Below are 24,660 nucleotides of genomic sequence, written 5' to 3' on the forward strand. Positions count from 1 at the left end.
TTAATACTTTGTTTAAGAATTTGAAGGAGGAAAAAAGTTGGGAAATTTTCAATGGCTTCCAAAATTCTTCTAAGCCCTCCAATTCCTTTTGAGTTCTTTCAGATTGGGAAGTAAATTAAAAAAAAATCTCAATTAAAGATGGAGGATTGGCATGATTAAAAAAAGATGGAGGATTGTCCTTCATTCATCCTCCATTTTCCCTCAAATCTTTCCTTTCTCATCTCACTTTCAAACAAATAAGAAAAAAAAGCTTAAAGCAATTTACATTCCAATCCTCAAAATCATATAGGTCGGATAATTTAATCCACAATTTTAGTAAATGATAAATTAGTCACTAAAAGTTGAAGGTCAGAACATATGGATATTGTTTCATTGAATTTTGATGAGGAAAGTTTTACTCATCAGCTGAGGCCTTTTAAAACCAAGACCTTCATCCATCTTACGTAAACAACAAGTATAACAACCATTCAAGTCTGCTTTTTCTATTAGCTATATTTCATTATCCGTGTAACAAACTAGCTACTTTCACAAAGAAGAGTAGAACACCCTTCACTGTTTTCTGGTGGAACATGAAGACCATGTGCAAGTCAGCTTTCTGATGCTTCCACTTGGAATTTTAAGTGTTTTGTGAATATTTTTGGGTACAATAAAACTCCAAAATTGACTATTATCTGCTAAATGAAGAAATTCTCATTTAACTGCACGTCCTAAATAAGAATGTTAAATATTGTGCCAACTGAAGCGTTACACTTACACCCCTAAAGAAAATAATAAAAAATATTTTATTACAGTAAAGTAAAAAATATTAAAAGCCTTACTTTTAGTGGTCTTTCACACATAAAATATTACTCTTTATCCAATTATAATAAAAAGGTGATTGGTTGACAATTCAAAATAACTTTGCATACACGACCAATTAAAATATTTAAAATTGTCACAATAATTAATGTTTTTAATTGATGTTGCAATTATGAATGTTTTGATTGGTTGTATGTGCAAAATTGTCTTTGACCGTTAATCCATGCCATTAAACTCTATAATTAAAACAAAATCTTCTATTTATAAAATCCTTCAAAGTAATGCAATCTACATCACACTCATATTTTTTTGTTGAATATCTCTTATCTAAAAGTACCTCTATGATACTTTCTCTCTTCTTTAAACAAATCTATTTATTTAGAAATTTATCATAGCGTCTCATTTGAAGCTCTTAAGGAGGGTTTATCACCCATTTAGGTCTCACAAGATTTAATGGACTAATTTTGCAAAGTACAATCAATTGATATATTTTTATTTTTGACTCAAAATTTGATATTTGTGTTTCTGCAAAATCGTGACACAATTTGATTCAGCAATTTAGAGGTTATAGTTCGCAAAAAGCTATGGCGTGATTGGAGAAATCATGACACAATTTTGGATCAAGTTCAGTTGCACTAAATTGTGGCTCAATCCAATATAATCATAGGAGAGAACTTTTAGGAAACTTAAAGACGAAAAGTTGAGGGTATTTGGGTGAGATTTAAAGGGTCGTGTGAATATGGGAGAACTAAAAAGGGAGCTCTTGGGTAATGGTTAGTGTTTTTGGAGAGATATTCATGGGTTGGGAAACACATGAGAGGTTGTGTCTTTGTGAGCAACTTGGTGGGTCTTGAAAGACAAAAATAGGAGATCATTAGAAAATCAAAGGCTAAGGGCTGGTTCCGTTTGAAGTTAGATTCTAGAGTTGGGAAATAATTGGGAAACATCTTGCTAGTGAAATTATTAAGTTCCTTGGTCACGAAGAGAGATTCGATAAAAGGGTAAAAATTAGGATTGTTCTTGGAGAGCTTGTTGAAGCTAATTTCTATTAACTCTTTTGTATCTCTTTGTAAATAACTCAATGATAATGAATTGATACTGAAGTGAAGAGATCTCTCTCCTCCAGGTGTATGGATCTTAGTCACACGCTTCACAATTCACTTCAGCACGTGGTACAGGTTCGTCACTCTCAAAGAATGCAGTACGTGAGGGGGTATACATAGTCGATATACGATATGGGCTCGTGGTACTCTCAAATATAATATCGATACATTTTTTTTAAATATTCAATCACAATTAGAATCTAAAGCTGATGGTTCCCACATCGGGCACTTACTAGACACCGATAGGAAGAGGAGCTTAAAAATATAAAATCTTACACCTCGTACTTTTAACAAGCTACAAGCCACGCCTTCCTGTGTACTCTGTCCGTCCCAAAATGTAAGCAAAAAAAACTCACTTTCTTTGCCCCAAAATGTAAGCAAAAAAGACAAACTTTTATCCTATTTAATCTTTTTTTTTTAAAAACCATCTTTTCCGAGAAAAACTTTTGCTTATTCTCATGAAATTAAATGCAAATTACATTTAACTTTCTCCCTCTTTCATTTTCTCCATAATCAATAGCCAATGAAAACTATTTTTACATCTTCACATGAAACTTGTTCCAAAGAAAACACAAAAAACTATATTCCAAATTCTTATGTTTTAATTTTCTTAATAAATGTGATTTGATTTTTTTCTTACAATTTGGGACGAATGGAGTATGTTGGTGGAGCCAGTGGATATTACCTGTCTCTTCCCAATGCCATTTAATTAGTTTAAAGTTTTTATTATTTAATTAAAATTTGATTTTTGTGTATGGTACTCCGTTACTCCACAATTATCTAATTTTGTGCTAATTATGGCTGAACCGGTTCATAAAAGTTTTGTAAATCGGTTTGTGGTTCTCTGGGCAAGGCAGCGAATTCTGTTGTTATGGTATCAACGAACAAATCCTTGGTGTGTTGTTCTTTAATCACTACTCTTATCTCGTTGTTCTTTGGCTCAATTGTGGTTTTGATTTACACTTGGTTGTTAGGTTAGATTAGATCTAGATTGATACTTGTCACACACATCTAAGTTTATTGGTGTGATTTTGAGTCGTTGATTCACAATAATATATATATTGTTATATATTTTGGGACCGTTATGATTGAAGTCAAAAAATTTAGGCTTAATTACACTTTTGGCCCCCTAAGTTTCCAAAAGTTGTGATTTTGGCTACAAAAAACAACTATTTCCAGGCCCCTAAGTTTACTTTCTGTTGCAATTTTGGCCCCCCACGCCAGTTTTGACCCAGTCAACGGACATGTGGGCGCCATGTGTGTAAATTTTTTTATTTTATTTTATTTTTTAATTATTTTTTTGTTTTTTAAAATAAAATTTAATTACAAAAAAAATATATTTTTTAATTACAAAAAATAATATTTTTTGTTTTTTATTACAAATAAAAAAATAATTACAAATTGTTTTTTGTTTTTTATTACAAAAATTAAAAATAAAATTTTTATTTTTTATTTTTTTAATTACAAAATAAAAAATATTAAAATATACAAAAATAATTAAAATTTTACACACGCCAACGCCCACGTCAACGTTGAATGGGTCAAAATTAGTGTGGGGGGCCAAAATTGCAACAGAAAGTAAACTTAGGGGGTCTGAAAAGAGTTGTTTTTTTAAGGGGCCAAAATCACAACTTTGAGAAACTTAGGGGGCCAAAAGTGTAAAAGCCAAAAATTTAATGAACCTAACTTGTCTATTTTATTACTATTTTTGAGCTGTAATGCAACAACGCTGAACTCCTCCAAAATCTCCAATATATAATATTATAACGAAGAGTGTTTACGACGTTGGCTGAGAAAACCAAGACACGAAAATGGCATACACACGTCTCAGGAGGCTGGTAAATTCTTCCAGCTTCTGGACTCAAACCAACGCTCTTCTCAGGAAGAATTTAACCTTCCAGGTACAATATATTTTTATACATCATTATTATCATTTACAATTCAATTATTCACCCCGCGGAATGTATGGCACTTTTTTTTTTGTTATACAGAAACGGAACAAGAACGCCAACATTCGGTTGATTCTGTTCCCTGTGATCCTTTGTGTCTTGCTTTATGTTGCACAATATTATGCCGACAAAAAAACAAAAATGGAATTTATATGTCCCGACAGCAAAACAACAACATGCAAAGGTCCAGGCAAGTTTTGCAGCATGGCAGCCTGTGATGTTCTTAGGCCACAAGAATCGCCTCCTCTCTTGCAACTTCCTGCCGTGTCGTGCAAGAAAAATGGCGCTTGTCCTTTTAACATAATTTTCACAGCTGACAATCAATCCTTTGCACAGAGTATGATGTTTTTTGTTATTATTATTTTTTAAATTTCATTGGCTTCCTCTGTCTTTAATTTCAAAAATATTGATTTGAATTCAATCTCAACTTCAAGCTAAAATCTATTATGGAGGAAAAATTAATTTTGATGATACAAGATTTAAATTGCGGTTGTGGTTAGCTTGAGAAACTTTTAATTGCGGTAAAATATAGGAAAATGTGGTGTGCCGTCAAAATTGTGGCCGTGATATGCCTTTCCCGATACCTCAAAACCCTTTATGTCTGCAAACTGCAATTTAAAACCATGCATGAAATTATAAAATCAATTTCGTTTAAAACTGATTTTAGTCCCTGCAGTTTTATTGTTTTTTAGTTTTATTCTCTGTAAGTTTTTTTTGACGTCATACGTGCGTGGTTCAATAAAATCTGACCAGGTGGGCCAATAAGTTGATATCAGGGACTAGAGTAAAGGTTTTTGAATTTGTAGAGACTAAATCTAAACAAAAAAACTTATAGGAACTAAAACCAAAAACCGCTATATCATCGCATGGCTAATATTATATTTAAACCAAACAAATTTATATGCTTATAGAATTTCTTTTGCCTCATGTTTACATTTTTTTTTTCACAGCTGTGTCTGACAATATGTTCCCAAGTGCCTTAATTATGAATGACTCTGAGATTGTGCTGGTTAGTTTCTTTTTGAAACAGATAAGAGTATTTATTTGTCTGTATAGATTTTAAATGTTATTTGTTAGTCTATTTATTTATGTGGATTTTGTTGTTGTTGATGGAACTTTGAAAATAATGTAGGGATTTCAACCACCTGATGAGGACAAAAAAAAAAAATTTGGACCTGCTTTTTTGTCGATGTCGGATCTTCCCAATTTTTATCTACAAACTCAGTGCCCTCAGAACAACTCTGGATTCTCATTTCCTAACCAGATAGGTATGGAACATCCTTTTAATTTCTATGTATGATAACAAATCAACAGGTGTTTCTATACAAACTATTTTATATTTGAAACTGACAATCCAATGCGTCATTCTTTATGTTTCCATGAGCCGTGTAGACACAGGACTGGATGTGTTTATATGGAAATATGTCCTTATGTCTGCAAAATGCTTGGCAATTTCTGGTTGCAAATGATATATCATATATATGTTTGCATTATCAACAACATTAAGATAGGCTGCATGCAATGCAAACATTCTCGTTTGCTGCTTTTGTGTTTCACAAAGTATTGAAATGCACGCTGACAGAAATGTAATTATTCAAATAGTTTGTTAGTTTGACTCCAAAAATAACATAGTTAGTGAGTATATATAGCCATAGGCTCATCACAGGCTTTTCAAAATCTTGTCTGCTATTTGTAAGGTGGGGGGATATTTGATATTTGATATTTTATTCTTGTGGTTGTTGACTTGAACCAAGTCTTCAGTTGTGTTTTGAACAGCTTGGAAATCAGAAAAGAAAAAAAAGAGCATATAAAAATTAATGTTCAAAATTTGTCATAAATTTGTAAGTGCACACACTTGTTCAGTGATAATAACTTATGGGCAGTTGTGGCCAATAAAAGCTCACACCGTAAAAGATTGTTTCAATATATTTACAAATGATGGAGAGTAAAATGCTATATAAAATTTGGAGTTTTGTAATCGTTAATGATTTTGAATTTATTTCCATTTGATATAGGAATCAGTTGTGGGCAGGTTATAAATCTTTGGCGTAACAGTTCTTCTGATATCAACAATGAGATATATAACGAACAGGTCAATGGGATGGTTTCAGGTACTTTTATCATTATGTTTCAACATACATAATTTTTTTTGACAAAATGTTTCAACATGCATAATGTGCGGAAGTTAATACTCATTTTTATATATTGTTATTTGACAGCTTTTGATTTTCTAAATTCAAATGAGGATGGTTTCAATATCGCTTTATGGTACAACTCAACCCTAATGGTTGGTCTTACAAAGTCGGAGATTAATCCCCGTTTTCTAAATCTGGTATAAATCTAAAACCTGTTTTAATTGTTGCATATTCCTTGCCATTGTTATCCTAAATACCTAAAAACGAAAAACTCAATTGCAACTTAAAAAGAACATGCAACTTGGCAGCCTTTGCTACGGATGTTTCAGTTTTTTAATTTTCTATAAACACTAAGTCAAAATATGTACTTGATTCATTAGCATAGGAATAGATTTTGACTGGCAAAAAAATTTGCTCACTTATTACAATACAACTTTCAAAATGCACAATTTGAATGGAAAAAGTCAGTAGAACTATGATCATGGTATGATGTACATACAACATTGAGTTACTATATTACAAATTTTAATACTGATTGTTAAACTCAGAGAAACTTGGAGAAATGAGGGTCAAAAATGTGTCCCTCTTCATTCTGGTTTCTCATATAAATACAATGTAATTACAAGATGTCAAGTTGACTTTCAACACACTAAATTAGCTAAGAGAATGATTATTTGACTACTACAAATAAATGTACAATCTCATACAATTTGATTTGCCATTAATTCCATTGACATCCCCCTCAAATTGATGCTGGAATCTACAAGCATCAATTTGCCAAGTAGAAAATTGTACCGCTGACGTGTCAAACTTTTAGTAAAAGTGTCAGCTATTTGAACAGATGTTGAGACATGTGGTAGATTGATGATTCTTCGATCATAGACTTCTCGAATAGAGTGACAATCAACCTCGATGTGTTTTGTCTGTTATGGTAAACTGGATTTGCTGCAATTTGAATGACACCGATGTTGTCATCATGCAGTGGAGTCGCGATCGGCTGTTCCTAAGAGAATCGAAGCTCTGTAAGAAGACCACACAACCATATTATTTCAAAACAAGCAGCAGACATTGCGCAATATTCTGCTTCAGTTTATGACTTTGAGACTGAATCTTATTTCTTACATTTTCATGAAATAGGAGCATTTCCTAGGAACATACACCAGCCAAATAGTATATTTTCTTGTGAATGTACGACCACCCCAATCGGCATCACTATATGCTTGGAGTTTGGTTTATGAACCAACAGAAATTAAATAAACCACACTTTAGGGTGCCAAGGAGGTATCTAATGATTTGTTGTACTACTGAAAGATGGAAATGTCGTGGAGCTTGCATGAACTTACTAACTGTGTGTACAAGAAAAAATATATATCGGCGAGTGATAGTTACATAGATGAGACTTCCCACCAGTTTGAGATATTGAGTGGGATCATCAAGAAGGTCACCTTCATCTCTTCTATATTTAACATTAACTTCCATGGGAGTGTTAACAGGGTTTTTTGTGAGTCCAACAAGTTGGACCAAGTCTTGAATATACTTTTGTTGATTTAGAAAAACACCTTCACGGTGATAATGCACCTCTAAACCTAAGAAATAAGTGAGATGGTCTAACTCTTTCATATGAAAAGTTGAATGCAACAAGTTTTTTATCTTAGAAATAACATCTTGATCAGAACCAATCACGACAATGTCATCCACATAAATAAGAAGCACCGCCATGCCTTTAGGTCCTTTGTAGCAAAAGAGATGGATCATACTGACTTTGATTGGATTCAAAATCATATATTGTCGATCGAAAATTTCCAAACCATACTCTTAGTGCCTGTTTCAATCCATACAAAGATCATTTTAGTTTGCAAACAATATTAGGTGAAAGTGTAGGCATAACATTAGGATGTTTGATGTAAACTTCCTCCTAAAGATCATTGTGGAGGAATACATTTTTGACATCCATTTGATGTAAGGTCCAAGCTTGTGACGCAACAATAGCAAGAATAGATTGCATGGTTGTCATCTTGGCAACCAGAGCAAATGTCTCATCATAGACTATTCCATATTCTTGCTTATTTCCAAGCACAACTAAACGAGCCTTGTAACGATTTATGGATCCATTTGAACGTAACTTTACAGAGAACACAAACTTGATATCCAAAGGTTTAACGTATGAGGAACATGGAACTATATCCCATGTTTGATTTTCTTCTAAGGCAAGAAGTTCAATTTCAATAGCTTTCTGCCAACAATCATTCTTCGTGGCATGTTTACAAGAGGAATGAATAGGAATAGAAGATAATGATGCTATCACGCATTTGATATAACTTTCTGGGGGATTACTTTCGCATGAGTTGCATAGTAGAGGAGCTAGTTCTGGTTCTTCTACTAGACCAGCAACCAAGGAATTATCTTGAGGGTCCCCATGAGTGGCAGTACTACATCTTTTGTAGGTCAAGAAAGGTTTAGATGATTATTGACCTGAATGAGAGTTAGAAAACAATGGCAAAACAGAAACTGGAGAATAGACAAGGTCATGATGTGCTGCAAATAAAAAATTATTTTCTTGAAATATGACATTTCTAGATACCCGAATCCTACGAAGGTTAGGATCATAACATAGAAAGCCTTTTTGATGAGGAGAATATCCGAGAAAAGCACATTCAACAGATTGTGCAGCGAGGTTGGTTCGTTCTTGTGGAGGAAGATGAACATAACACACACAATAGAAGATACAAATAGTGGAGTAATTTGGTGGGTGACCATATAACCAAGTGAAAGGAGATTCATCGCCTATTGATGAAGATGGAATTCTGTTTATAAGATGGACTGCGGTGGAAAGGGCTTCACGCCAAAACCGTGAAGGCACGTGAGACTCCAACAAAAGAGTGTGAACAACATCAAGCAAATGTTTCTTTCCGCTACCCCATTTTGTTGTGGAGCCGAGGGGCATGACCTTTGAGATATAATACCATTGGATTGCAAAAAAAAAATTGAAATGAGTGACATGTATTCCCCTCATTTTCAGAGCGAAGTATTTTTATTTTTTATGAAAATTGGGTCTGGACATAAGCATGAATTTTTTTGAAAGTGGAACAGACTTCGCCTTTTGATCGCAGAAAATAGACCCACATGAAACGACTATAATCGTCAATAAAATTTACAAAATATTTGTAATTAGCATGAAATATAATTGGTGCCACACCCCAAACATCACTGTGAAGGATATCAAAAGGTTGTGTTACATTAGACTGATTTGTTGGAAATGGCAGACTTTTACTTTTACCAAGCTTACAAGGATTACAATCAAAATGAACAAAATTAAGAGATGGAGTGTGTTTATTTCCAAGAAAACTAGATTTTAGCAAGTCATGAAGTACATTTGTGTTTGGATGTCCAAGACGCTTATGCCACACTTGATAATCAACAATAGCAGAATTATAGGAAATTAAAGGCAAGGAAAGACTTGGAGGCAATGAGAACTCGATTGGAAAAAGACGTCCAACTTTAGGCCCCTTCGCGATTCTCTTCCCTGATTGTTGATCCTGCACAAGACAACCAAATTGTGAGAATTGTACTTGACAATCATTCTCGACTAATTGACCAACTGATATTACTAGTGAGACTAGGAGAGACAAAAAAGTTTGTTAGAGGTGAAGAAATATCATCAGTGGTTGTGATTGGCAGTTGATTTCCATCAGCGGTATGCATCTTGAGATTTCTAAAATACTTTTTTATATTAGTAAGAAATTGGGCATTGTTGTTCATGTGGTTGGAAGCGCTTGAATCAAAGTACCAAGAGGAAGAGGATTTACCTGAGAATCCTAGAGCAGAGAATACAAAAATGATCATTTGTTGAACCATTTCAGGAATCACTGTTGAAGTAGTAGTAGTAGTAGGAGCATTTTGTTGAACCGATGTTGGATTGGTGGAAATGCTAGGAATAGATGAACCAACCGAGGCTGTAAAAGTTGTGACATTTCTCTTTGGTGGCCTTATTGTGCATTCCTTAAGAATATGTCCGTCTTTTTTGCAGTAGTTGCAGACTTTGTTTAGGCAGTTTGAAGCCTAATGTCCCAATTGTTTGCAACAGAAACATTGAACAATACTCATGTCATGACTTCTTGACTTTCACAGTCCCACTGGAACAATAGATGATTTTTTATCTTCAATGGTGGACTATGTCAGCAGACGTTGTTCTTCACGTAATAGGTTATTGAAACATGCATCCAATGATGGTACATGGTTTCTATGCATGAGATTGGACCGAATACCTTCAAATTTAGATCTCAATTTCATAAGAAATTGATCTCGCTCAGTAGTTTCATGAACATATTGTACCGAACTTAGACCTTTAGAAGTCGAGTTTGCATAAACTATATCATTCAGCCCAAAGATTCATGAATTGAGAATAAAATTCAAAGATGGAAAGACTATCCTGTTTAAATAAAGTTATGTCGTGTTCAATCTAGAATCTTCGAGCAACGTTATTCTGATTGTAGACTTTCTTCAAGTAATTCCACATTGTGGCTGCTGTTTTGTAAGGACGAATATTCAGGACATTGTTGGGATCAACATAACCTAGGACCCAGGACATGACTTGAGCATCTTTGACTACCTATTTGGCATGTGCAAACTTATCTTGAAATGGAGTGCTGCCATCGACATGACCCGACAAATCATTTCATGTGACAAATATGTCGAAATGGAGTGCCCAAGTTGAGTAGTTTTTGCAATTAAGGCGAACCACCAAGATTTCAGCCTTTTCGGTAGACATGTGACTATGAAAATTGGTATTGAACAAGAATGAGAGGTTAATGTGAACTGGGAAACAAATAACTGAGACACATAAGAGAAAAAACGAGAATGTGAATAGAAGTGAAGGAAAAAAAAACAGACCAGTCTCTCTTCATTCTAATTTCTCATATAAATGCAGTGTAATTATAAGTTGTCAAGTTAACATTCAACCCACTAAATTAGCGACGCATATCCTCGCAGCATACATCATTGCATGCATGTCTGACGCAACACATTAACCATTAGGATAGATAATATGTATTATATGATAATATGCCGCTACTTCAACAACAACTTCCCTCAACCATCGCAAATCACTGTTCTCACGCCGCACGCGGCACAATCAGAGTCATGGAGTTGCAACTTGTTGGGTTCTCATGAACAAGTAAGATTGAGATGGGTTTGTGGGGAAGAAAGGAATTATATGTTTTTGTTCCTATCCATTGATCTGTCAATAGCATAAATGAAAGGCTGAGATTGGTCACAGGAGAACTGGAGAAGATATTAACTGGAGACAATTTGTTCCCGCCTCACATACATACTCTGGTTTTTCTTTTATATCGATTTTTTCGACAAATTGTTATTGATTCCGTAAAAAAAACACTAATTAATTAAAAAGATGGTGGTGATTTTTTTGACGAGCAAAAGAAAATAATGGTGATGTAGTATTTTAAAATGATGGTATATTCATTTTTTTTATGATGATGTGGTATTTATTTATATTATACAACAGATACTATAGAAATTTAAAACAAAAATTAGGAAAAAATAATTTAATTGATTAAAAAGGAATAAATATTTGTGCCCAACACGTCTTAAATATAATTGACTGGGAACCTTAAAATAAAGATAATAAATAAATAAATTTACTTCGAGTTTTTCTCTAGTTATATTTAATTTAAAAATATGATGGAGGGACCAAAACCGTTACATTTTTAAATAGGGGCCCAAATCTATAAAATGGTAATAATAGGGGAGCAAAATTGCAATTAAATCAAGTTTTAACTTTTTTTTTTACAGATGAAGTTTTAACTAATGTACTAATAAAATATATAATATTTCTTTTATCTTAGTTCTTCTCTGGCTTTGGTTATTATATTTCATTTTAGCTTCTTAAAAAAAATATTATACATAACATGGACAAAAATCTTATACTATATGTCTAATCCGAATGGAAATTACAATAGTTTTATTTTAAAAAATAAAATACAAAATAATAATGTTAGAATTCCGTCAGAAAACTAATAATTTTTTTAAGGAAATAATTAATAATGTTACAGGTGGTTTTTTTTTTTTTTGACAAAGGTGGTGTTTTTTTTGTTTTTAATCATTCGTGGCTTTTTCCTTACGCTAATCTTTTGTTTGTTCGTCCTCGTGAACTTAGCTCAGTTGGTATGGACAATGCATAAAATATGCATTGTCCTTACCAACCAAGCTAAGCTCACGTGTAAAAAAAAAAAACTTATTCTAATTAAGAGAATGATTATTTGATTATTACAAATAAATGTGCAATCTCGTACATTTTGATTTGCCGTTAATTTCATTGACACTAATTGCATCACTAAATTTTAATTCCCTAGTCCATCTTTTGTACCAAAAAAAAAAAATTAATTACCTAACATAATGATAATAATTCCCCTTTGTATATATTTTCAAATTTTTTATTATAAAAATATATGGGTCTTTCTTTATCTTAAGCTCGGAAGATAATATTGGCCAGCACCATTGTGCATGCAGATATCAAATGCCTACTTGCAGTTTCTGCGTGGACCCGGTACCAAAATGTTATTTGAGTTTGTAAAGGAAATGCCAAAACATGAGAACGTAATTACGGAAGGAGGGTATGACTTAGCTTCTTTCATGGGCGTTTTGTTCTTTACATGGGTCGTCCTGCAACTTTTTCCGGTAAGTGCAGAAATATCTGAACAAATATATCAACAGGGGCGGTTCTAAGGCCCGGCGAGCCCGGGCCAAATTTTTTGCAATTTCTTATGTAAATCCCCTTGAATTTCTTATATAAACCCCTATAAATTGGGCAATTTCTTTAAATTTTTTATTATTTGCTTGCAATTTCTTATGTAAACCCCTATAAATGTATTGCAAATTTTTTTTTGCCCGGGCTTTATAAAAATCCTGGCTCCGCCACTGTATATCAGCAAGCCAATTTTGATTTTTCAAATAGCTGTGATATTTTTTTATGTCCCTAAATCAACTTTATATGTCTGTAGCCATGATGAAAGTAAACTTTTTATTTGGATTTTCTTCTCATGGAACAATACATGACCCGCATTCAAAGTCAATATATAATTGTATCTGACATCCAATTATGCAAACACAACAGAAATATATGTTCTAGTGTATTTATCTGTTCAGCATGATTAAGCTCTATGTGCATTTTATGTAGGTTATTCTGACATCACTGGTTTATGAGAAGCAACAAAAATTAAGAATCATGATGAAAATGCATGGTCTTGGTGACGGGCCATATTGGTTGATTACATATGGTTATTTTCTTGCATTATCAGGGATCTATATGTTGTGTTTTGTGATGTTCGGCTCATCCTTAGGTAAGAATATAACCATTTCACTCTCTGTTCTTGGCATTTTCTCACCCTGTCTGATGCTGCTCACTTCATTTTCAGGATTAAAATTCTTCAGCTCGAATGACTACAGCATCCAATTCCTATTTTATTTCATCTATGTAAACTTACAAATTTCAATGGCATTTCTGTTGTCTTCCTTTTTGTCAGATGTTAAGACCGCTACAGGTTTGTTTCTACTTCCAGTTGTTCATAATAATCAGTGCATTAGTATTTTCTTTTCTCAGATTTCCTCATTACTGAGTTGTGTTTTTTATATTTGCAGTAATCGCATATTTAGGCGTCTTTGCAACTGGGCTAGTAGGCAGCTTTCTTTTCCAAAAATTTCTTGAAGACTCGTCATTTCCAAGTAAGTAATAATACTGAATGCACCTTTCATATACTGTTAATTAAGCCAAGCACTAGCATTTTTTAATTAGTTCAAATCCATGATCCCAACTAATAAACCATTATATTACCTAATGCTTTCCATTGAGCTTAACCTTGTTACATGTAAACCTTTGAATTTAAAACAAAGAACACCAGCCTGTCGAAACATAGAACTTCGACAACTAGTACTCCCCCTGATTCACAGATGTCAATTTACGTTGTTGGTAGCTCCTTGGTTTTCTTGGTACGATCCCAAAACATGGTATGGAGTCCTCAATAAATTAAATGGGGTTCCTTTTCTAGTGTCCTAACTCTTCAATTCACAAAAATTAATAGAAAAGAAGCAAGTCTAGATAGGACAATGATCTTTACATAAACCATATGAAATCATTTCCAAAATTTCAAACACAGCCATGTAGAGATAGACTGTCAACTAGAACATCATTTCCAATTTGCCATTGCCAAATGTTGTTTTTGGATTTCCATACTGTTGTATTTGGATTTCCAAATTCTATTATCTACCGAAGTTGTTACTAGGTTGAGTCACAACCAGGTGCTCTCTTTAAGACGTTTCGTGGCACTACCGAAAATTGTGCAAGGTAGACTATCAACCACGCCGCCTCCAGGATAAAACAAGCTCAGTTAACTACTGCACTGTAGAAAACCGTTCGAGATATACACCCTCAAATATGGTACTAAGACCACTCTTTAATACTGAAACCACTTTAATATGGTATTATTACCATTCTATATGGTGCTAAGACCACTCAAATATGGTGTTTCCACCATTCTAACCTTTAAGTTCTCCAAACTTTCAATATGGTACTACGACCACTCAAATATGGTGATACCACCATTTCTCCTCAAATAGAAAAATATTTAAGTAATTTATATATTGTTAAGATCATTCATAATTCCGACGGGACATTATTATTACGAAAGGGACTATGATCTTAATAGTATTCTTTATTCCGAAGGGACATATATTATCGAAAGGGACTATGAACTTAAGACCACTCTTAATTCCGAAGGGACATTAAACCGAAAAAGGGACTATGGTCTTAAGAACACTCTTAAAATATGGTTCAATCGATTGATCGAAACCACTCGATACGGTACGTAACCGTTCTATTTGAAACCGAAAGGGACAGAAAGGAGTAGAAGCAGAAGAAACTTGTTAACACAAGTCGGAGGGAGAAGAGAAGAAAAGAATTCCCGACAACTCAATGAAATTCTTTTCGGTGTGTAGAATGTACTGTGTGAGCTCTCTATTTATAGAAAAAATTCACAACTAATAAGTGAGAAACTTTGGGAACAAGTAATACATTACTTTGTGATTAAGTAATTCACTTATTAGAGTTAGTACAAAAATATCTCAATTGAGTACCAAAATATATTATATTGAGTACAAAAATATATTATATTATGTACCAAAATATATTTCAGATCAAGCACCAAAATATTCTAGATTGCGTTACAAAATATTTTAGCAAAACTCGGGGACTAAGAAAGCACTTTCTAATAATGATTAAATTAATTATTTAATTTATCATTTCCAAATAATAAAATATATATCAATATATATTTTTTCTCTAGTGCTTATGTACCCCCATTAATTAGAGGTACACCCCCACTATATAAACACTACTAATGTGTGTGTTCCATCCGATGTGAGACTTCCACTTTTTTCAATTCACACAACACTAGTTCTACCCAACATGGGAATTTGTGTTTAGTCTTTTTACTCAATTTTCACACATGTTCCAACAATCCCCCACTTGAATTTAAAAAATGGTTTCATAAATAACGTCAAAAACGTCTCCATAAGATTTGCTAGTAAACAAAGGTGTCGCCTACAACTTGAACCTTTGCATAGCGAGTAAAATTCTGATTAACAAGAGTTGCTTACAGCATTGAACTCTATCTCAGACATAGAACCCACACACAAACCTTTTCATAAGGTGTATTCTAAAAGCCCGTGCGTTTATGGCCTTGCACGTGTATCCCGGTTTAACGAACGCTCTAGGTATTCTGCCCCGAATTCCATAGGAACCGGCCCTTAGCTCCACATTCGTATAGGTGAGTCTATCAAGAGTACTCCTATAGCTATGTACTCCACTCCAAATAGAGTATAGATCTCATTAAGAGTTTCTATTATCTCATCCTTCTATCGCTGCAGGAATCATGCTTTCTTACTTTTATCATAGCATGTTCTATCACTTGTGACTTGTTATTACCCATTGAACCTATTTCTTGGGATCTCCAGTCATGTAGGTCTGGTTACCATCACTTGTGACCTTTGGGCATTAGTCCCATCCTATTGGATGTGTTTAGGACTTTCTTTTTAGTAATTCCTTTCATCAAAGGATTGACTAATTCTTTATCAGTACGTACATGATCTACTTTAACCGTTCCTTTTGAGAGTAGATAGCTCTCTATTTTTCTATGTGTTCGTGCCTTAATAATCGCCTCTTACCATTGTGGTAATGATTCTCAATTTTGTAATAGCTGCAGACTATCACAATAAATTAACACTTCTGGAAACGGTTTTACCCACTAAGGGTTCTTAGCTAGCAAGCATCTTATCAACTTGCTTCTTCACTAGTTTTCTCTAGTGTTCTCATATCATATTCATTCCATAGTGGACTGAGTCAATATCATTTGTTTCAACAAACAATTCTTACAGTGATGCTTAATGTGCACTCACTGGTCGCTTTAATACTCATCTGAAGATGTTCTTATATCTTGTACCATTTAAGTACAATAGGTTACTCCTCATGAAGTAATCCTAGAGTCATAGTCTTCTTAAGGCACCTTATGACTCTTTCTATAGCATGGCAATGCTTCTCATCCGTATACTAGTAAACTTGCACAAGAGTTTCACGACATCAACAATGTCGGATCTAATACATTCAGTGGCATACCTAAGTATTGCCAATGATGCTCACAATTGTTTTTCTAACTCCATCTCAAGTGTTCTTACACTTGATCATAATATATGATTGCAAGTTTACGGTGAAATAATTACATTTCCTTAAGATCTTCTCAACTTTGTGAGATTTATCAAAAAAGTTCTCTTTTCTGATTTAGTAATCTTGAAACCAAGAATTACTTCAACTTTGTCTAGGTCTTTCTTATCAATGTTGTTGATAAACAATGATTTCACATAATTCATAACATGAATCTTTAAATCAAATATGAGCAAGTCGTCTTTATAGAGACATATGATCGTGCAAATATTATTTGTCACTTTCATTCACTTTATACTCATTCGATAGCATTAGAATGTCAAATTTTTCATGTCATTCCTTTTTAGACCTCACAAAGAATTATCTAACTTACAGACCTTGTTTTCTTGTCCATGAATCACAAAACCTTCAGGTTGTCTAATATAGAATTCTTCTTCTATTCACCATAAAAAAGAGGCAACTTTCACATCCATTTGGAGTACTATCGAGTTATGAACGGCGGCTAAAGGGACTAGTACTCTTATGGATATGATTTTTGTGACTGGTGAATGAATGTCAAAGAAGTCTATATTTTTCTCTGTCTAAAACCTTTGATTACAAGGAAAGCCTTGTATTCATCAACCGTACCATCAGGTTTTAGTTCCTTTTTCCAAAATCCAAATACAACCGATTGATTTTGCAACTATGAGACAAGTCAACCAAGTGTCATGTTTTGTTAGACTCTAGAAGATTCATTTCATCGTTTATTGCTTTTTGCCATAATTCAGCATCCAATGAGGATATAACTTCTTTAAGGCTTAATGAATCTTCTTCCAATGTATAAACCAAGTTCATACTCTTTAGCATTTTTAGCTTTCTTACCTCCTTGAGGTTCTATAACATCTCGTATGATGTTTTCATAACTATTTCTAATTACATGAATGTGATTAGATATAGTGCCCCCACTAGTTCTTAATTTTTATAAGGGAATTTATTTTGCCCTGCCCCCACTATTCTTTAATTTACAGGGGTACTTACTTCATAGAAATCAACATCTTTTAATTCTATGATCACTTTAACATTTAGGTCATAAACCTATATGTTTCGTTATTTATAACATACCTAATGAATACACATTCATAGGCTCTACTAGTGAGTTTAACTCTCTTGGGGTCCTGAAGCCAAATATAGTCTGGACAATCCCAAGTTCAAAAATAAGACAAGTTGGATTGTCTTTTCTTCAAAAATTTCTTAATTAGAATTTTTGTTCTTAGACTTGGGTACTCTATAAATTTCAATTTTTGTTTATAAAAATTGAACATTCAAGCATATCAATTTTATTTTCCAAAATTCACAGTCATCAATAAATTTGATAAAAACATCATTTTATCATTTCTTAATTAGAATTGTTGTTCTTAGACTTGGGTACTCTATAAATTTCAATTTTTGTTTATAAAAATTGAACATTCAAGCATATCAATTTTATTTTCCAAAATTCACAGTCATCAATAAATTTGATAAAAACATCATTTTATCATTTCTAATCTATGTGTCATCAAATTCACACATATCATAATTTATTATGTTTAGAGATTCATATTCTCTAAATTCTGATTTATATGAATTTTTGGTTCATATATCTTGACTGCAATAAATAAAATTGTCTAATCATATAACGTTGGAATTAAGTCCAAGTTACTCAAGTTTAAAATTAAACGCTTGTTCACACAATAAATTTTGATATGTCAAATATTAAAATCACACAACTAATAAAATAGAAGGATAATTTTAATTTTAACATACCATCAAAGTGCAGTCTTTTCCCACAAGAATGCATGGTACACAAGTCTCTCTTTAAGTCTGAGTAAACTCAGTCTTATTCAATAAAATCTGAAATTCAGATTTTTTTCTTAAACATAAAGTAGAATTTCACAATTCCATTTATTTTCCTTTAATTCACAATTATCGGTTTGGAGTTTTTGTGGCTCGATGGATCTATGGTTCATCGCTGGTACCCAATCTACTAACAATGTTGCTGCACTTATTTTGGTGCCTTGAATTCTCAATATCATTTTAAGCATAATTTTCTTTTCACCGTACGTGGCTGCAATTTGTCCAAAGTTTCAATTCACACTTCAAGTGTGATGACGAATCTTAAAACAATACATAAGAACCAAGATCACCAAAAAAATAATATTGCCCTTTTATCATTCCCTTAACATAAGAAGTAGCAACATTGATGTATCCAGGGACAAACATAGATACTCACAATTTACTCCAAACTTTACAAAAAAAAAGGATACACGAATTTCATAGTGTTGTTGTTTTACAACAAGCACTTCGTCGTGTTCAGTCGAAGGATGTATTTTTATAATCCTTAATGTATTTAGAGACAACTTAACCTTAATAAGTAACTTCTTCGGTAAACATAGTAGAACGAAACGTCTTAAAATTGTTGTTTTTGGATTTCCATACTGTTGTATTTGGATTTCCAAATTCTATTATCTACCGAAGTTGTTACTAGGTTGAGTCACGACCAGGTCGCTCTCTTTAAGACGTTTCGTGGCACTACCCAAAATTGTGCAAGGTAGACTATCAACCACGCCGCCTCCAGGATAAAACAAGCTCAGTTAACTACTGCACTGTAGAAAACCGTTCGAGATATACACCCTCAAATATGGTACTAAGACCACTCTTTAATACTGAAACCACTTTAATATGGTATTATTACCATTCTATATGGTGCTAAGACCACTCAAATATGGTGTTTCCACCATTCTAACATTTAAGTTCTCCAAACTTTCAATATGGTACTACGACCACTCAAATATGGTGATACCACCATTTCTCCTCAAATAGAAAAATATTTAAGTAATTTATATACTGTTAAGATCATTCATAATTCCGACGGGACATTATTATTACGAAAGGGACTATGATCTTAATAGTATTCTTTATTCCGAAGGGACATATATTATCGAAAGGGACTATGAACTTAAGACCACTCTTAATTCCGAAGGGACATTAAACTGAAAAAGGGACTATGGTCTTAAGAAGACTATTAAAATATGGTTCAATCGATTGATCGAAACCACTCGATACGGTACGTAACCGTTCTATTTGAAACCGAAAGGGACAGAAAGGAGTAGAAGCAGAAGAAACTTGTTAACACAAGTCGGAGGGAGAAGAGAAGAAAAGAATTCCCGACAACTCAATGAAATTCTTTTCGGTGTGTAGAATGTACTGTGTGAGCTCTCTATTTATAAAAAAAATTCACAACTAATAAGTGAGAAACTTTGGGAACAAGTAATACATTACTTTGTGATTAAGTAATTCACTTATTAGAGTTAGTACAAAAATATCTCAATTGAGTACCAAAATATATTATATTGAGTACAAAAATATATTATATTATGTACCAAAATATATTTCAGATCAAGCACCAAAATATTCTAGATTGCGTTACAAAATATTTTAGCAAAACTTGGGGACTAAGAAAGCACTTTCTAATAATGATTAAATTAATTATTTAATTTATCATTTCCAAATAATAAAATATATATCAATATATATTTTTTCTCTAGTGCTTATGTACCCCCATTAATTAGAGGTACACCCCCACTATATAAACACTACTAATGTGTGTGTTTCATCCGATGTGAGACTTCCACTTTTTTCAATTCACACAACACTAGTTCTACCCAACATGGGAATTTGTGTTTAGTCTTTTTACTCAATTTCCACACATGTTCCAACACCAAATGTTACAAAACACTATTGACGAGGAACTCTAATGGTTGTTTGAGGTCCATGTTATTCCACCCGCGTCCATCCACTTTCTTCTAGATATGGCATAGATATTATTTATAAGGTTTAAGTAGTCATCGCCTTACAAACTGGTTTAATGGGGTTAAGTTAGATCTTAATCCTAAAAAATTAGATTTTGGAAAAGCTGCTATGAATAGCTTTTTAATTTGAGGTTAAAAATGTTTTTTTTTTATTTATCAAAATGGTTGTTTTAAAAATTTGAAACAAACACTATTAAAAAAAAAAGTGATTATTTGGTTTTAAAAAATCCAAGACAAACGGAACCTTATTTTATTAGTGTTTGTCCATCCACCCTTGTCCTAGTATAGCATATTCTACCACTAGACAAGAAATTTCTTTCTGAATTTATTTGTGATTCTTTGAGCCTCTTGTCCATTTAAACCAAGGAAGAAGAGAAATGATAAGTTGGTTTAGTTGAACGAGAAGAGTTACAAAGTTGGAATTAAGGTTGTATAGCGTATCACTAACAAATTCAGAAATAATTTGATTCTAAGCAAATTGAAAAAAAGAAAAAAAGGAATGGTCTGATGACAATGATTTGAAGTTTTATCTACATAGATCTCATATCAGTCAATTTTATATGTATCGCATGTCCTTTGTTTCCAACTTCTAACCTTTTAGTGTGTTGATTTCCTATGCTATTTCTGCAGGAGGATGGATCATTTGTATGGAGTTGTATCCTGGATTTGCTTTATATCGTGGGTTGTATGAGTTTGGACAGTCTTCCGTTACTGGCCGTGGTATGCAATGGCAGGATTTGAGCGATGCCGATAGCGACAATGGCATGATAGTGGTCTTAATTATCATGTCTGTTGAGTGGGTCGTATTGATGTTTGTTGCTTATTACATCGATCAAGTAAACTCGACAGGAAATGGAAAAAGTCTTTGTTTCTTCTTGAAAGGATTTAGGAAACAACCTGCATCACTCAAGAATCTAAGTATTCAAAGGCAGGGGTCAAAAGCTTCGGCACAGATGGAGAAAGCGGACGTCATCCAAGAGGTGAGGAGTAGTGGTATGATTTACAAAACACCAAGAACTTGGGATAGCTATGGGTTCTACTTGAGAACCAAGTAACTTTCATTTTGGTTACAATCTTTTCCTTTTTTGGAACATCAGGCCAATAGGCCAGTAGCAACCTCCATGTGTGTCTGTTTTATTTGACTGTGTTGGGCACTAGACAAATAGCAAAATAATTATAAAAAAATTGGTTTGCCAGGTGTGGCGTACTTTCATGCATATATAATGTATTAAATGCTTTCTTCCTTTTGTCTTCAGAGGGAGAAGGTGGAGCAGTTGCTTCTTGAACCAACCATTAATCATGCAATTGTTTGCGACGACCTAAAAAAATTCTATCCAGGACGGGATGGAAATCCAGGAAAATTTGCTGTGAAAGAAATGTTCCTTGCTGTGCCTCGAGGGGAGTGCTTTGGTATGCTTGGTCCTAATGGGGCTGGGAAGAGTTCTTTTATTAGTATGGTCAGTTAAAAGTTGATTTTGTTCAATATATTCATATTTTTAGAAATAAATATTTACAAAAAGATGATTGTATATTACGAAAGTCTACTATTTTCAATGAATCATGTTTCATCCTTTGAATTTTTTTCTCCTTAATTTATAAATCTAATCAGCTTATGTGTGCTTATAGATGATTGGTCTCACAGAGCCATCATCTGGTGCGGCATATGTTCAAGGTCAGGACATAAGAACTCATATGAAAGCAATATATACTAACATGGGAGTATGCCCACAGCATGAGTAAGCTGAAATTTCCTACATTTTTTATGTTTATCTTGAAATCATATTTATATCAATTGAAAGAAGTTTTTAATTTTTTTTTCCTCATGATTCTATAGCTTGCTGTGGGAAAGCTTGACAGGCAGAGAGCACCTACTTTTCTATGGCAGACTTAAAAATCTTCAAGGTTCAGCCTTGACTCAAGTAAGTTCATTCCACATTACTGTTTGAAATATTAAGATTCTTGTTAGGAGTCTAACTATGTTCAGATTATAAAAATTGTACTTCCACGGCATAAATATGTGTTTTAGGTTAATAAGAGCAGTGAAATTAGAACTTTGATTTTTCGTAATTGTTGTGCATTTGAAGACAACAATATCTAGAACATCATTCCATATGGTCATATTAGTTTTGTCTACAAATTATTACATTGTTAACTTTTGTTCAAGAACATCGTTACATTGTTAAATTTTAATATTACCAAAGGAACAACTCAGTTTTATTCAGAAAAGTGTTTCTAAAAATGTGGAAAAAAAAAATCAAAGATAACCTACTTGGAAAAAGATATTACATGAAAAATCACATGATATTGATGACCTAAATTATCCTTTTTCTTTTCAATTGATAAATAATTTTTTTTTTTTATCAAAGCTAGAAAAATTAAATTGCGAAATAGGAGAAGGCCTGAACCTTATTACAACATATAAGCAGGCCAACTATGACCAGACTCAACTAAAACAAATCTTAACTCAAACAACAAATACGCAAAGAAGCAAATCAACTAGCTAGAATAATCTGCCAAACCCTACTTTTTAATGAAAGTTTAGGTCATTGATTAGTTATAACTAATTACATTAAATTTAGGTGCTTTAGTAACATGTTTCTCCTGCAATTGTTATTGTTTATTTTTCTGTTTAGAGTATGGATTTATAAAAGATTATTGCATATAAGATGCAATTTGAAAATTGTAAATATTTAGCTTCTATTTTATTGTTGCAGGCAGTAGAAGAATCTTTGAAGGTTTTAAACCTTTTCTATGGAGGGGTTGCTGATAAACAAGCGGGAAAATACAGTGGAGGGATGAAGAGGAGGCTTAGTGTTGCCATTTCATTGATTGGGGACCCCAAAGTTTGTTTCTGTTTTCAACTCAATTTGATCATTTTCCTTTTTCATTTTTTTTTAATAAATATGAAGATTCAAGTTTTTGTATTTTGTAAATGACAATTCAAATTTAGGTTGTTTATATGGATGAGCCAAGTACCGGATTAGACCCTGCTTCTAGGAATTGCCTATGGAATGCTATCAGGCTTGCGAAACAGGATCGTGCAATCATTCTGACCAGTAATCACACTCACTCTTTCATGGATTTTGTAGCACTAAATTTTGCTTCTAGTTTATACTTTAGATATGTTAGCATGTTTTATAGATTGATAAGTCTGTGTTTTATGCTTTCAGCACATTCAATGGAAGAGGCAGAGGCTTTGTGTGATCGATTAGGAATTTTCGTAGACGGAAGATTGCAGTGCGTAGGAAATCCAAAGGAGGTACATTGCTCAAGTGATATGCTTTATCAAAATATATTTCAAAATGAAACTATTAAATAGGCGGAACTGGACTATTAAAAAGGCAAACATTAAATGAGGGATAAAAAGATTTTTAAACAATAACTACACCTTAAAAAAGTTGTGACATTTTCTTATATATAGGACCAAAAACTTTTTTGAATTTTATTTTATAATAAGGACTGGAAGGAGTATTAGTATGGACTTAAAAATATAGATTGCAAAAGATATTTTTTTTGTCATTATATGTTTAATGTATGCAATTTTGAATGCAACTTAAAAAATCCAAGCTGATTAGATACACTTCCCCAGTTTTTTCAATTTACTGCCAAATAGAAAGTGTAAATTTAAACCATGTATTCTTTTTTAACAAAAATTTAACTTGATTCTTTTGTCTACTTCTGTTGTTTTATCATAGCTGAAAGGCAGATATGGAGGAACTTATGTGTTCACCATGACAACATCTTCCGATCACGAGAAAGATGTCGAGAACATGGTACAACGTCTCACCCCAAATGCCAACAAGATATACCATCTCTCTGGTACTCAGAAATTTGAGCTGCCAAAAGAGGATGTTAAAATAGCGAACATATTCCAAGCTGTTGAAGTTGCAAAAAGAAACTTCACTGTTTTTGCATGGGGTTTATCTGACACCACATTGGAAGATGTCTTCATTAAGGTAGCACGCGAGGCTCGTGCATTTGAAACCTTGTCATAATTTGTACTCACTATGCAAGGTTAAGACTTATATGTGAACTGTACAGCAAGCATTGGAGTTATTGGCCTCCAGAGAATTTGACCGGTTAATATGAAGTAATATATGGTTAAATGGTTCTGAGCTCTGA

The 24,660-nt window shown here is 33.2% G+C and overlaps 1 protein-coding gene across 3 annotated transcripts; it reads left to right on the forward strand.

Moving 5' to 3' along the window:
* The first annotated feature begins 3,672 nt into the window (after window positions 1-3,672).
* LOC146901870 (ABC transporter A family member 7-like) lies at window positions 3,673-24,660 on the forward strand. 3 transcript variants are annotated; one of them, XM_085734267.1, is made up of 18 exons: window positions 3,673-3,802; window positions 3,893-4,187; window positions 4,801-4,859; window positions 4,983-5,118; window positions 5,866-5,961; window positions 6,070-6,182; window positions 12,511-12,678; window positions 13,178-13,340; window positions 13,416-13,541; window positions 13,639-13,722; window positions 21,169-21,518; window positions 21,795-21,995; window positions 22,165-22,274; window positions 22,373-22,457; window positions 23,253-23,381; window positions 23,489-23,594; window positions 23,709-23,797; window positions 24,234-24,660. In XM_085734267.1, exons 1-18 carry the CDS (start codon window positions 3,713-3,715, stop codon window positions 24,531-24,533), a joined length of 2,700 nt encoding a protein of 899 aa, XP_085590393.1. In that variant the 5' UTR covers window positions 3,673-3,712; the 3' UTR covers window positions 24,534-24,660. The 3 variants fall into 3 exon arrangements, with proteins under 3 accessions (XP_085590393.1, XP_085590392.1, XP_085590394.1); XM_085734266.1 differs by having other exon boundaries at window positions 13,178-13,541; XM_085734268.1 differs by lacking the exon at window positions 12,511-12,678.

Source organism: Medicago sativa, chromosome 8 (genome assembly GCF_051527215.1).
Source record: "Medicago sativa cultivar Bolivia chromosome 8, Bolivia_mono, whole genome shotgun sequence".
NCBI lineage: Eukaryota > Viridiplantae > Streptophyta > Magnoliopsida > Fabales > Fabaceae > Medicago > Medicago sativa.

Coding starts and splice junctions, on each gene's coding strand:
- LOC146901870 (XM_085734266.1), top strand. CDS start 3,713: ATGGCATACACACGTCTCAGGAGGCTGGTAAATTCTTCCAGCTTCTGG. Junction 4,860..4,982: donor ATGACTCTGAGATTGTGCTG/GTTAGTTTCTTT, acceptor AAAATAATGTAG/GGATTTCAACCACCTGATGA. Junction 23,382..23,488: donor CATTGATTGGGGACCCCAAA/GTTTGTTTCTGT, acceptor ATTCAAATTTAG/GTTGTTTATATGGATGAGCC.